At 38.1% G+C, this 14,738-nt stretch overlaps 1 protein-coding gene across 2 annotated transcripts; it reads left to right on the top strand.

Moving 5' to 3' along the window:
- The first annotated feature begins 577 nt into the window (after nucleotides 1–577).
- NOCT (nocturnin) lies at nucleotides 578–14,534 on the top strand. Of its 2 annotated transcripts, none has more exons than XM_070948440.1 (3): nucleotides 578–844; nucleotides 10,969–11,238; nucleotides 13,195–14,534. In XM_070948440.1, exons 1-3 carry the CDS (start codon nucleotides 625–627, stop codon nucleotides 14,043–14,045), a joined length of 1,341 nt encoding a protein of 446 aa, XP_070804541.1. In that variant the 5' UTR covers nucleotides 578–624; the 3' UTR covers nucleotides 14,046–14,534. The 2 variants fall into 2 exon arrangements, with proteins under 2 accessions (XP_070804541.1, XP_070804542.1); XM_070948441.1 differs by lacking the exon at nucleotides 578–844 and adding an exon at nucleotides 9,213–9,311.
- The last annotated feature ends 204 nt before the right edge of the window (nucleotides 14,535–14,738 follow it).

Here is a 14,738-nt window from a genome sequence, read left to right on the forward strand (position 1 = left end):
TCCCACCCCCACCCGACGAGTCAACGTTCCGTGTGACGTCACCAACAGTCTCCTTTCGGGGACTTCGGTGCCAAGATTAGAACGTACCATTTTTCGACCGAGGGGAGGAAGAAACTCGCAGGACGGCCATTTCATCCAAGGTTTCCTTCTCTGTTTGTCCCCTCGCGTGGAAGTTGCCCTTTTTAGCCTCGCGCTGCATGTTCTGTTCCCAGGAGCGTCGAGATGAGGGGAGACGGGGGGAGAAACGCTTCGGTTCCCTCTTTCCCCCTCCCCCCGCCCTCATCTTATGGTCTTGGAAGCTGTGCTTGCGTCAATGCCGGCAAGTGGGTGCGAGGGGGGGAGTTTGACTGTACTTCTGGTGCTCGTGTTCCCGTTCTCAGCTCTCCGCGGCGTTTTCCGTGGGCTTCTCCATAGGCTGGCACCTCTCTGCCCCCGCAGCAGGCAGCCGAAGCTCCTTTTTCCAATCCGCGCCCCTTCCGCGGGCTCTGAAAGGCAGGAAGGACTCCGGATTTGGCCTATTATAGAGCAGGTTAGCTTGAGATAGAGCGCTCCCGGTGCGGAGCTTTTTCATTGAATTTTTGTTTTCCCCTCCCAGAGCTCAGTCTCGCGTGCCGTAGCGTTATTATGTATCAGAGCTCTCTGAGGTCCTTGTGTTCAGCCCTGTCTAACCTCTGCTGCACTCCTCCTTCTGCCTCTTCCTCGACGATGCTGCTCCGCTCGCCGGCTCCAGTGAGGAGAGCCCTCTCGCCGTCTGCCCTCCTCGCCTCTTCCTCGGCTACCGCCGGAATTCCGCGCTGCAGTTGCCCTGCCCCAGGCAGTTCGGGAGCTGGCAATTCCCAGGCTGGTGAGTGGTTTTTAGAACCTTCGGGGCTGAAGGTTCCATGGATGGAACGTTGGGGTTCGAGGCTGGTGAGTGGTTTCTAGAACCTTCGGGGCTGAAGGTTCCATGGATGGAACGTTGGGGTTCGAGGCTGGTGAGTGGTTTTTAGAACCTTCGGGGCTGAAGGTTCCATGGATGGAACGTTGGGGTTCGAGTGTCTTAATTCTACGCGCCCCCCCCGCCTCCCTGCCCCCGCCCCCACCCTCACCCCGAGAAAGCGAGGAGGAAGTCGCAAGGGTTGGGCGAGAGGCTTTCTGCCTAATCCCCACAGTAGCAGCCTTGAAAGGTGATGGTGTCCCGTTTTATGGGTAACCATAGAAAAGGTTGCAAGAAGTCCTCGATTTACGACAGTTCGTTTAGTGGCCGTTCAAAGTTACAAGGGCCCTGGAGAAAAAAAAAAAAAGACGCATGACCGTTTTTTCCACAATTGCTACCATTGCAGCATCCTAACGGTCATGTGATCAAAATTCAGACGCTAGGCAACTGACTCACATATAGGATGGTTCGAAGCGTCCTGGGGTCATGCTTTTGCAAGCAAAGTCAATGGGGGAAACCAGATTCACTTAACAACTGAGTTACTAACTTAACAACTGCCAGGGATTCACTTAACAGCTGTGGCAAGAAAGGTTGTAAAATGGGGCAAAACTCACTTAACAAATGTCTCACTTAGCAACATAAATTTTGGGCGCAGTTGTGGTTGTAAAACGAGGATTACCTGTAATCCTAAATTGTGATGGGAAGCCGGGTTTCCGAGATCTTGCCATTACACCAACATTTGGGATTATTGCTTTTGGCTGATCTGGGAAATGCCTTCTTTGCTTCTGGCTGCCAGATGACCCTATGCTGGATCCAAAGTGGCTGATTGAAAATGGATGTACAGGTAGTCCTTGACATATAACAGTTCATTTAGTGACCGTTTGTAGTTATGTCATTGAAAAAAGTGACTTCTGACCATTTTTTACACTTACAACCATTGTAGCATCCCCTTGGTCATGTAATCAAAATTCAGGTGCTTGGCAACTGACTCATATTTATGACAGTTGCAGTGTCCCGGGGCCATGTGATTGCATTTTATAACCTAACAAGCAATGTCAGAGGGGAAATCAGATTCACTTAACAACCATGTTAGTAACTTAACAATTGCAGTGATTCACTTAAAAACTGGGCAAGAAAGGTCATAAAATGGAGCAAAATTCACTTAACAAATGTTTCACTTAGCAACAGAAATTTTGAGCTCAATAGTGGTCATAAATCGAGGACTACCTGTAGAAATGAGCCATCTGGACCCAATAAAAATTGAGAGCCATGAAATATCTAGATTGGTTGCTAGTGTAATTAAAAGCTTTGCCTAGCTAGGAAAGACAAATAAAAAAAAAAGGTCAATGAATGACGTGCATTAGGTATCCAGTATCATTTGTTCTTTCAAGCGTCACCGTTTTTCTTCAAAGAAAAGATTTGACTTTCTAAATTATTTCTATTAACTGTTCCTGGGATTTAAAATTATATACCTAATAGCCTTGTCCTCTAATTATGCTAAAATTTCTTTTAACTGCCTAATAGATATTATATGAGGGATAAATGGGCACGGTCTTATCATAGCATGTATTACTGTTCTGTGTGTTTTTTGGTATGAAATGCTTATTGGTGAAGTGATTCATTATATTTCATTTTCACATTATGCAGATATGTGATGCATGTCTGACCCAAGGGAGGTAAATATGTAAAGTACAGGCTACCTTGTGTAGCCCAACTAATCAAGATATAGATAAAACTATGTTTTATAATATAATATACTGATAAATTATGTTGCCCTGTTTGTTGTAGTTTGTCAGCTGACAAATTGCAGTCTTATAAAAATAATGACTCCCGTTTTTGAGCATAGCAATTTGACTTATCTTGAAAGTCACCAAATCGCAAAAGATGGGTTCACGGATTGTGCACAGTCATAATGTGGTTTATTTAGCTTTTATGTAAGATACCATATTAATCCAACTATTATAAACCATGGTTTATGGCTCAGTGTAATATATTTATCAAACCAATTATAATATGCTTAGCAAACAATGATTAGGGCTTGCATATGCTTTAGTACAATACATAAAATAGCAATTATATGACCTTTTCTTTAAAAATGGTATGACTATGTTCTGTGGTTACTCTATTAAGTCCAGTGAAAATCCTTTTAAACCTTATTTGCATTTCTTGCTATTTCCTGTAGTTCAATTGCGATCTGTATAAAAGATTAGGCAGCATTAGTTTATCTAGCTCACTAGTTTTTTCTGCTTCAGGAACTGAATGTAAACCTGATAACAGAGTTGAAATGGCACATACAGAATTCACTGCCAGCTGTTATCAGCTTCTGGCTTGTTTGTCCAGCTCAATCTTGCCCAGCCTAGCATCTTCTAGATTTATTGGACTATTTTCTGCGCAAGAATTGCTGCATTCTAGGATAATTCAAGGGTATAGGTTATGAGAAGCAAGACTATTTACTAATTTCTATACTTCTATACTAATTTCTATACATATAAAAACTAATTTTGCTTTCATGTTACAATTATAATTAATATAATAATTCTCCAATCACTTACTTAATATTTAGCTATCCACCTAGACATTAAAGTAGTTGTTTCAGGTTTGGAACAATTGTTTCACATTCAAAAGGGACTGTTTTGATACTTTAAAAGTATTGGATGTTCAAATCACAGTCTCTATTTTGAAACGTTGTTGTACACCTAAAAAATTGCAAACAACCTCACAAACCATGTGTCTGAGGGGAAAAGTGAACTTATTTTTTTAATACTTTCAGGGTAATGTCTACTCAGAACTAAGAACACTATTTCAGCTCCTTTAGGATTGTTGCTATGTGAATACTAAAGATCTCTCTCTTTCTCTTTATTGCCCAATTCAGTAAAGTCTTATTCAAACAGAAAAATCTTTAGTTCTTTTTAACCTGGTTGAGGTTAAACTTTGGCAATTATATGCATATAATGTATCTTTATAAACTTTGGTCAAGTGGTCACTTTAGACAAAAGTTTATCTTGTATAGGGTATTCTCTTTCTTTCCAGTAACATGTGAAACCGTGAAAGGTTCAGGGTTTGGTGATGGGAAAATCGAAAGAAAGTGACAATGAGCAGGATGAGGAAACAAACTGACTAAGATCTTTCTCTGCCAAAAGGAATCCTTGAGGCTACAGGACCCTGGTTTAACGTTATAACATGCATAATCTTTGGTCACTGTCTTTCCATCCATATCAAATGACAAGATAACAAATTATCTTCAGGAATTTGTCTTATCCATAAAATTATATAAAAGGGAAGAAGCCTTACCTGCAGCTGCAGCCCTGATATCTTTTATCTACAGGGCCACTATCTACATTTCTTGGAATCCTTCTCAAATATGTGATTACAGAATGGCTCAAAGCATTTTTTTATCTCCTAATTTGATTTGACTGAGTTAATCACAATGTATCCTTCTGTTGTCAAAAGTCTTGTCCAGAATAACTAACAAAATCCATGCTTAGCAGAGAAAAGATTCCAATCCTTGGCATCTCCAGTTTAGCAAAGATCAAAGTACCCGATTCTCTGTCTGAATTCTAGAAATTAACTTCAGTCAGTACTGGACTAGATGGATAAATAGCCTGAGCTTTTAGCAGCTTTTTAAATATGATGATTCAGTATATCATCTAGAAAACTTCTAATTTAATGTTTTGAGATGAGTTTTCCATTGTTCAATACTGTAGGGCAGACAAAATAAGCCAACATTTGAACATTATGCAGAACAAGGTATCCTGTTAGATATCTAGCACATGAAGTTTACATATAAAATGGTAAATTTTCTGTATCTTAGGTATATCTGTGTTTATTTGAAGCCAGATATATTTAAAAGTACTGTAGATGTAACAGTGATTTGCACAAATTGCTCAGGAACCGTAAAAGCATAATAGCAGAGGCACACGTCTTCTACAAAAAAAACCCCTACTTCTAATAAGTAATTTCCAATATTTTTCAACTGATAAATATTCTATGAAAGAACTCAGTCTATATTGCCTTCTGGAAAACTGTAAGAGAGGACTCCATTTAAATATCTAGAATTAAGTTGTTCTCTAAACAATAAATTTGTCCTTTATCTCAGGAAGTGGGGGGGGGTATATTCTTGAGATTCCCATTTGAAACAATGGAGTAGATTGATTGATTCTATCTGCAGAAGGCAGTCCTGCAGATATTTACAGTAAGCACCAAGCCAGGGAGCATTCCTTAGGTTAAAATGAGGATTTTGAATTATATTCAGAAGCTTATTGAAAGCCATCGCACAAGCATTATGTGACACAGGCAGCTTTTGTCTATTAATAGTCAGGTTGTGCCATTTTTTTATCAATTGCAGCTTCTAAGTAGTTTTTAAGGGCAGCCCTTATACAGAGCGCATGACAGTAGTCAATGCAAGAAATTGTGAAGGGCATAGATTACTGATGATACCAGACCACACGCCAAATTGGCACATCACTTTACTTAGTGGCTTCATGTTGATATGAAATAGTTGTCCTTGGATACACCATGACATATTTGCATCCTTTATTCTAGGATGTGACTTCGACTTAGGAAATTGAATACATTAGTTATTATAAATCATTGCTCATTTTTTAATATTATATAAACACAGGTTTTGGTTATAGAAGCTGGTTTAACAATCTGCAAAACTGCCAGCAACAATCTGAATGTATAAAACATATTCAATAGCATTTGTACAAATCTTTATAAAAATGTATAAATGATAGCACACATGGGAACTTGCAAATATTTATCAGAGCTTACATCTCTTACATCAGCATGCTACAATCACCACAATAGCCCAATTATTGATTGGTGACATTCTAATCCAAAACAAGGTTCATTGAGCTTATGTTCTGAATACAAGTTGCTAGAATCGCCCTGTGTAGAGGGGCCTAGTGATTGCTGGCAGGGTCGGGCTGGATATTAATTGTCTGCGTTGAACAATCCAGTACATTGCATAAGCACTATTGAGTAACTTGCTGTAACTTAGATGGGCACAATTAAGCAACCTACTTATTCTGCTGGAAGCAGCAATATTCAACTGCATCAAGGTTAGACAGAAGCAGCTAGTTGGACTTTCATACCATTATTTCTTAAGCTCTGCATATTTTAAACCTTTGTTGAAGATTTACAGCTCAATATAAAAAAAAAAATGAAGTGCAAACTATTGACAAATTACATCTTAAGGTATAGACTGTGAGGTTACAACTGCAAAAAATATCTAATAAGTGAATGAAGCATCGTATTTAAGGGGAAATGTTTTATAACTAAGATATCTAGAATTTCAAGAATATACCTTTGTTAGATGTTTGCTCCTGTCTGGTCCATCAGAGAATGTGCATATTTTTAGAGTAAGAGCTGAGTTCCATGTTAAGATTTTGCTGCTGCATACTGTTGCAATGCAGCTATAGGAATTTAAGAATAGATATCATTCTGCTGGTCACTATGATCTGCTTTATCGGACAAGAAGTAGACAGAATCATCCTCTCTGTTAAATTGGAATTACAAATACCCAGAATATTGCAGCCTCTCCAAATAATTTAGCAAAGCAGGCTTGGCGTGGTAATAATAGATTGCTATCTAAAATTGTAAGATGGGTTGGGAGGAGACACAGGACAGCCTCACAGTTATGTAGATTGGTAATTTCAAGAAATTTCTATTTCTGATGGAACTGTTGCTACAAAAATGCCTAAATCTCTCCAGATTATTCATAAAGGAATAGGAAAAGAACATCATAATTGTAGGTTAAAATAGCTATGAAGCATGAACCATCTTTTCTAGCTAAGATTTGTCTTCAAAATAACAATTGCAGGCATATGTTGAATAAGATTTTCAAGGTGCACCCAACACTACTGCATAATATTAAATATGCAGGTAAACTTGGGAAATTTTCTATTCTGGTTATATGTATCATATGCAACTATCAATTGCATGGGGAGGGAGGGAGTTCTTGCTCATATTTATGAAAAATACATGTTAAATGAATTAACTATTCTTTGAAGGTTCTGTGCAATGAAGTATAATGGTAAAATTGTTTCAGGACCAGAAAACTTCATAAAGTCTTTGCACCAATATGAATTTTGACCAAGAAAGCTGTTGTAGTTTTTGAAATAATTTACAATAAATTGAACTTTCTGTGGAAAACAGTAAAGATTTTAATAAATAAGGCATTATTGTACAATGTATACTCCTTGAGCTGAATGTTCACTTACTTACCACTGGCATTTCTCTACTGTTCTATTAAAAATAGAACAGCAAGTTTAGGAAGTCATTTTGTATATTGTATGTTGAAATTACATACATTTATAGATGTATGTTAATCCAAAAAGATGTATTTAGTTTAACTCAGAAAGCATAATTGTGATGAACAGAAGTGCACAAATAAACTGAGATCCAATTCATATTTGTGATTTAATTCAGAATCAATTTGATTTAAATGTGTGACTTGATTTAAAGGGTAATTTGAGTTGAATATGGTGAATCATCCCTGCTAAAATAATTGAATTGAATCCAGCAAATTGATTTAATTAATTTAATTTAATTTAATTTCCAATTTATATACCGCCCTTCTCCCTGAGGACTCAGGGCGGTGTACAGCCAAGATAAAAAACATAGAATACAAATATTAAAACATTTAAAAATATATATAAATTTTGGCCCAAAAGTTAAAAAAAATCATAAATTAATTAAAAGAATTTAAAATTTCTTCTTAAGCCAACCCGGCTTGCTGGAAAAGATGGGTTTTCAGGGAACGACGGAAGGCATTGAGGTCATGGATTCTCCTTATCTCCGGGGGCAACTGATTCCAGAGGGTGGGAGCCCCCACAGAGAAGGCCCTCCCCCTGGGGGCCACCATCCTACATTGTTTGGCTGATGGCACCCTGAGGAGGCCCTCTCTGTGGGAGCACACGGGTCGATGGGAGGTCGTCGGTAGCAGCAGGCGGTCTCGCAGATAGCTAGGCCCTATGCCATGGAGCGCTTTAAAGGTGATAACCAACACCTTTAACACAATATGAATGTGTATTTCACAATTAGAATGAAAATACAATTTGAAGGGTGGTTTGATTGCAATGCCTTTAAACAAAATCAAAGCTGCATACAGCTATAATCATGACTTGGAGGAGTCTTAAATTCAGGAAACTTCTTAGAACTTTTCAATTTTTTTTCAGAGTAAAACCAATCAATTTTGTAGGTCACCTATCCTTCAGTGTGAGATTTATGATCTAAAACTGGATTGCTCCAGGGCTATCATTATTGTTTTTAATTTAACATGTCATGATACGATTTTAAGCTCTTTGAAAGAGATAGAAAGAAATAACAAACAGTTTTTTAAACATTTCCTTTGTTCCTAGGCCAATTAAAAACATTTCATATTTTTGAAATGGATGACGTTACCTCAGGACATGCTTCAAAGCACACATTCTACTTCTGGGTGTGTTGCTGTGCATGACTCACTTTCAATGTTCTCTAATATGTCATCTCAGCCAAATCATGAAGAATATCTGAGAATTTTAATTGAGAGAACCCTGGTAAAAAAAGAATCATTGCTTATTCACTGAACCAAATGTGAAACAGGACAGTGGATACTCATTGTATAAATGGACTCATTAAGGAATTTGCCTGAAAAATCACACAAATCAAGAAAATTTTGCTGATATTAAAGAACAAGCTAACTGATGGGATTTTTGTGAAGAAACGTTAATGCAAAGTTCAGACAGCAATGTGCTATTATGATTTATTTTTGCCTTCAACCCAGTCCATTTGATTTTTAAAACAGGAACTTTTGTAAATCAACTGTGTTTTATCTAATAAATCATGGTGAAAACTATGCCTTGATGTGATGTGTGATGAGATTTGTATCTTCCATTGCAAAAGAAAAAGAGTGCCACAGCGTTCAAAAAGCACAAAGCAGTTTACTTCACTTAGTCAATTTATGAGCCTGAAGTATCAAGGTGGAGGAAAACATCCAGAATCACTTTAGTGCAGATGCTGGCTGGGGGATTCTAGGAGTTGAAGTCCACCCATCTTCAAGCTACCAAGGTTGAGAAACACTGGCTTAGGTGAACATGAACCCTATTCTCAAGTTGAGGGAAACTGCTGGTTCCAAGCAGTTCAGTCAGGTTGCAATAAAAGAGCAACAAACGATGAGGCATCACAGCAGGCATAAATTCAGTTTTTATTTTAGGTAATGGTGATAATGGATTTTGTTTTTTAAAAAAAAATGTTTCAATGGGAAAAGTTACATAAAAGACCACTAGGTGTCTCTTGTGCACCAGTGGCATAGGACAAGCTCACACATGACTTTGGAGGCTGGCAGTTCAGTGTGCAATTCTCCATTAGAGTTGTTTACCGCTTGCGTTGATGTATCCATCCAATTTATCAGGTAATTATTGTTTAATGTAACTAGCAGCTTTCTAAAATATTGTCTTTTCATTATTCGAAAGCCCACTTTTCAACAAAATGCAACTTGGGTAACTCTACAGGTCTGCAAGGCTGAACTCCTAACCTTTCCTGCTTTGTGAATTATAAATTGTTGTTGGACTAAAATAGAATTACAAAGAACAGTCCGAGGAGACAGGAAGGCAGTAAACTGTTGAAATCTTAATTCCTTATTTTAAAAATAGTGGGAATTCTTATTTTGCAGCCTTGAAAAGATTAATATAGGTTTTGCTATTACTATGGTGTAAGCATGTGGGGGAAAGTTTATCTTTTGACACTGGAAATCATGAATAGTTTCTTTTTAAAGTGCAGGGTAGCTTTTTGGTTCACATGCCGTGCATAAGATGATGGTGTTCAGATTAGCAGGGGTAGGAAGGCACTTGATTATATATTATAAAGAGAATTTATATTACCATCTTACTAGTAGTAGGATCATTGCAATTATGAAGTGTTTAGTATCTGCAGGGAAAAAAAATAAAGCTACTGAAAAGCCAGAGAACAGTGCACAATTTTATACTGCAGTTCTTTCCGTTTTAAATTTGATTAGTTTCTTTTAGCTTGCTCCCTAATTTAAAATTTGTGAAACTCAGAACTTCTGGGGTGTTTTTTATATGTGTGTTTGTTTTGTTTTTTGCAGAATATTGCTGATGTCAGGGGAAAAACCTTTGTAATTATAGGAACATCTTTTTGATCCTTAATTTATGAAAGTAAGGTGTAGAAGTGAATGAGCTTTAGATTGATTTGTGATTATGGCATGTATTTGCTGATTAATAAAGCAGAATGTTTATGATTTGGCTTTCTTGTGACAAAGTGATTTGGCTTTCTTGTGAGATTGGGAAGAAATAATGTTCTGTGTTCTGCGACGTGGCATGTCAAAAATTGTGTAGGCTGAGTTGTTTAGCAAGAAGCAGTCTTGCTACCATTAGCATAACTAGCTGTGCTATACAATTTAGTTAAAAAATATTTGGAATGTGATAGGTCACCTTCAAATATCAGTCCAATAAATGAGAGAGGTGAATAGGCAACTGGAAAAAGCTGCAGTTGGTTAGGTTACCATAACCTAAGGGCTCAAAACTTTGTTTATAGAGATCCTAAAAATGACTGAATGAAATATCTTAAGACGACAGTATAAAAAGAGGAACTTATATTTGCAGAATGTAAGAGGGGAAATGCTTATTGCGTTGTTAACTTCATATTGAAAAATATGCTGTCCGTTGTGCTTGCTTATATTATATAACATACTTTTCACATTGGCTGCAAATTTTGAAAACTTAGGTTCATTATATCTGGAGGCTACCAGCACCGTAAGGCTATCACATTGTATGCAGGGATGGGATTCACTTAACCTTCCCTACTGGTTCGCAAATGTGAGCATGCTCGCTCACAAGCTTGCAGCAGTAGGCGTACATTATGTCAGGTCGGGTGGGCGGAGCCTCCCGCCATCGCAGCTACCGGTTCGCACGATCCAGAGAAAATCGGCTGAATCCCCCCCACTGATTGTATGTGAACTCTAATGATGAATGCATTTGTTTTGATTTGAGAGAAATGAACAGATTAGAAATTGGAATTGCTGTATTGAAGTTCTTTCTTTTCTTTTTCAGGGTATTCCATGGGCAACAGTACAAGTAGGCTGTATAGTGCACTGGCTAAGACTTTGAGTAGCAGTGTCATTACTAAACACCAAGACTACTTGGAACAAACAGATCCTGAATTTCTGGATCCTATAGATCCCAAAGATCTACTTGAAGAATGCCAGGTTGTTCTTCAGAACCGCCCAGCCCGTCTCCAAAGGGATTTTGTGGACTTGAGGACCAGTTTTGTCAGAAATCATCAGCCCATTAGAGTTATGCAGTGGAATATACTTGCACAAGGTACAATCTTGAGAAACTGTCTGAGCCTCGTAAAATGAAAAATCTAGTCGGCTTTGTGTACGTGCTTTCATTCAGTTGACAGATCTGTTTATGCATTCTTTAAGCTAGCAGATCTGGGGTACTGAAACATTTTTTAATCAAGGTACCTCAAATCTACTAACTTAAAAAATGCATTAAAAATTTAGAACCCATTACACCTGTGCAGCTGGATTTTTTATGAAGTTCGAACCAATTTTATTTTCAAAGTTCTGGTCATTGCAGCAAACTCATGGTCATGTAATACACTGTAGATATTTTTCTGAGGTGATAATGATACCTTATTTGTCATTGGAGATAAAAAAAACATGGTCAGTCTAATTATGCCCCATGTTAAGTGGTGGGGGAGGGGGGACATCTGCACTGCCTTTCTCTCAGGATGGCCCAATGAGTCCTAGATAGTTTAAGGTAAAGGTAAAGGTACCCCTCACACATATATGCTATATATCCTGACTCTAGGGGGCAGTGCTTATCTCCGTTTTAAAGCCGACGAGCCAGCACTGTCCGAAGACATCTCCATGGTCATGTGGTCGGCATGACTAAACGCCAAAGGTGCACAGAATGCTGTTATCTACCCGCCAAAGGTGGTCCCTATTTTTCTACTTGCATTTTTTACCTGCTTTCGAACTGCTAGGTTGGCAGAAGCTGGGACAAGTAACAGGAGCTCACCCCGTTACGCAGCACTAGGGATTTGAACCGCTGAACTGCTGACCTTTTGATTGACAAGCTCAGCATCTTAACCACTGAGCCACCGCGTCCCCGAGATAGTTTAGTTAGCCTATAATTGTCAGAATTTTCAATTATCATGACCAATCAAAAACACATAGTAATGGATGAAATATAATTAAGTTTACTACCTAAGAGCCCCTTTCCTTATTTTCTGGGTACAAACCTAAAATATATAAATATTATACAAATACGAAATTTATTGCCAACTTAAAGTATCTTAAAAATATTATTTTAAAAAGTAGAAAGGTACTTAGAAAAAGTACCTAGTTTTCTACTTAGAAAGTAGAAAAACGTGGACAGACACCCTGACTTTAAAATAGCTAATAATATACCAGTATATGAGGTGCTAGGAATCAGAACAACACCATGGCCCGATCAGAGTAGTTGTTACTTGCCTGTTTACAAGAATCTCACCAGACTTCACTCTCTTGAAAACAATGAGATAAAGGCTCCAGGGATTTTAAGGGAGAGATCAAGTCTCTTTCACTTCTTCCTCTGCAGGGATTCCAAGCTAGCCAGTTTCTTAAGTCCACCCTCACCCACTCTAGTTGTAAATTCCACGACATATTCTGACTCATATATATTTTCACCTCAGATTATTCCTTATGTGTGAACTAAATTGCTGTTTTTTAAACTTTTTGTTGATATGAAATACAGTGGAGTTGTCACCTTGAATTTTTCCTTGGATAATGTGAAATGTACCATCAAACTTAGCACACCTTTTTAATGGTTTATGTTTGGAGGTATAAATCAAGTAACATTTATTCACAAAATGATCAGTGTAATGTAGTAGTTTTACTCTGGGTGGGCATACAAATTTCAATCCCATGGGTTAGAAATATACAAATATAGTTTGATATTAAAATAAAAAGGGTGCGTAAATAGGGAAGAATTATTTTTAGGCTCTGTTTTGAATTTATTAATCAAAGCAAAATTGGAATTGCAAAAATGCTGTTTAACTGGATTCTGAACAAAACTATTAGTCAAAGTATGAACAGATTTGAGCAAGGAAGATTAATTTTGCCATGTAGTTCTCTAGTACTAGATGACTAAAAATATACCAATAGTTTTAGTTTTCTACCAAATTCCACTTAAGAGTGGGGATTGGACTATTTATTTTTACGTATTTTATGGGAAGGAAAGTATTTCCTAGAGGAAGTTTTCTTAATTAATATATTTTCTTCATTCCAGCTCTTGGGGAAGGCAAGGACAACTTTATCCAATGCCCCATGGAAGCCTTGAGATGGGAAGAAAGGAAGTGCCTCATTTTAGAAGAGATCCTTGCTTACCAGCCAGATATCCTCTGTCTACAAGAAGTGGATCACTATTTTGATACTTTTCAGCCATTACTCAGTCGGCTGGGCTACCAATGTACTTTTCTTCCTAAACCATGTTCTCCGTGTTTAGATGTGGAATGTAACAATGGCCCAGATGGCTGTGCCTTGTTTTTCCTTAAGGACAGGTTTACGCTAATTAATAGTACCGATATCAGGTTGACAGCAATGAAGTTCAAGACCAATCAAGTAGCTATAGTTCAGATCCTGAAATGTAACGAGACTGGGAAATTGTTCTGTGTTGCTGTCACGCACTTGAAAGCTCGCAATGGCTGGGAGAGGTTTCGATCTGCTCAAGGTGCTGATCTCCTTGAAAATTTACAACAGATCACCCAGGATGCAGAGATCCCTCTTATAGTCTGTGGTGATTTCAATGCTGAGCCTACAGAAGAAGTGTATAAGCAATTCTCTGAATCTAGTCTGAACCTAAACAGTGCTTATAAACTGCTGAGTACAAATGGGCTAACAGAGCCTCCGTACACCACATGGAAGATCCGTCCTTCTGGAGAATGCAGGCATACACTTGATTACATCTGGTATTCACAACAAACCTTAAAAGTAGATGCTGCCCTCACCCTTTTAACTGAGGAGCAAATTGGACCCAATAGGCTACCATCTTTCAATTACCCTTCAGACCATCTATCTTTAGTATGTGATTTCACCTTTAATGAAAATCCAGAGAAATTTTTAAGATTAAGTGAAATATAAAGAGAGGTAGAGAATGTTTTAATGTACTGTGTTTGTGCAGGCACAGACTTTTACCATGAACTTCTAAAGACTTCTGGGGGTGGGATGGGAGAAGTATTTATGAATGGAGAATTAATAATCTACTCCTATAGCCTTGACTATTTTTCTTATTATCTCCGTGCTATGACAAAAAACACAAAAATATGCCTGGCTAACTGCTTATGCTGTTTTTCTTTTCTGAAGAAAAGTACTGCTATTATTCAGCTCTAATTGTAACAAGGTTTTTTTTTCTCCCATATCTAAGATCTTTTGTTGTAAAGTTGCACTGCATGTAACAGCATTGTCCTGTCTGTCAAAGAGTCGGTCAGACCAATTCCCGGGGTTCGTCCCTCCCATTTTGGACCGTATGACCAAATTTTGTTCAGCATAAAGTTTAATATGAGCCTCAGTTAATTTTTTTCTGAGGTTGTCTTGAATTGTGCCTTCTACTTGAATAAATTTAGTGTTACTCTCAAATCTGTGTATTGCTTTTGAAGCAGGGGTGAAATTCAGCAGGTTCTGGAGAACTGGCAGCAGACATTTTGAGTACTTCAGAGAACCGGCAAACACCACCTCTGGCTGGCCCCAGAGTGGGGTGGGAATGGAGATTTTGCAATATCCTTCCCCCAGGAGTGGGGAGGGAATGTGGATTTTGCAGTATCCTTCCCCTGGAGA

Source organism: Pituophis catenifer, unplaced genomic scaffold (assembly GCF_029215685.1).
Source record: "Pituophis catenifer annectens isolate HBS135680 unplaced genomic scaffold, rPitCat1.0.hap2 SCAF_8, whole genome shotgun sequence".
Taxonomy (NCBI): Eukaryota; Metazoa; Chordata; class Lepidosauria; order Squamata; family Colubridae; genus Pituophis; species Pituophis catenifer.

Excerpts from the sequence above, each read along its gene's own strand:
- NOCT (XM_070948440.1), top strand. The coding sequence starts at position 625 with ATGTATCAGAGCTCTCTGAGGTCCTTGTGTTCAGCCCTGTCTAACCTC. Across the intron at positions 845-10,968 it reads AGCTGGCAATTCCCAGGCTG|GGTATTCCATGGGCAACAGT; the intron begins GTGAGTGGTTTT and ends TTTCTTTTTCAG. Across the intron at positions 11,239-13,194 it reads GTGGAATATACTTGCACAAG|CTCTTGGGGAAGGCAAGGAC; the intron begins GTACAATCTTGA and ends TCTTCATTCCAG.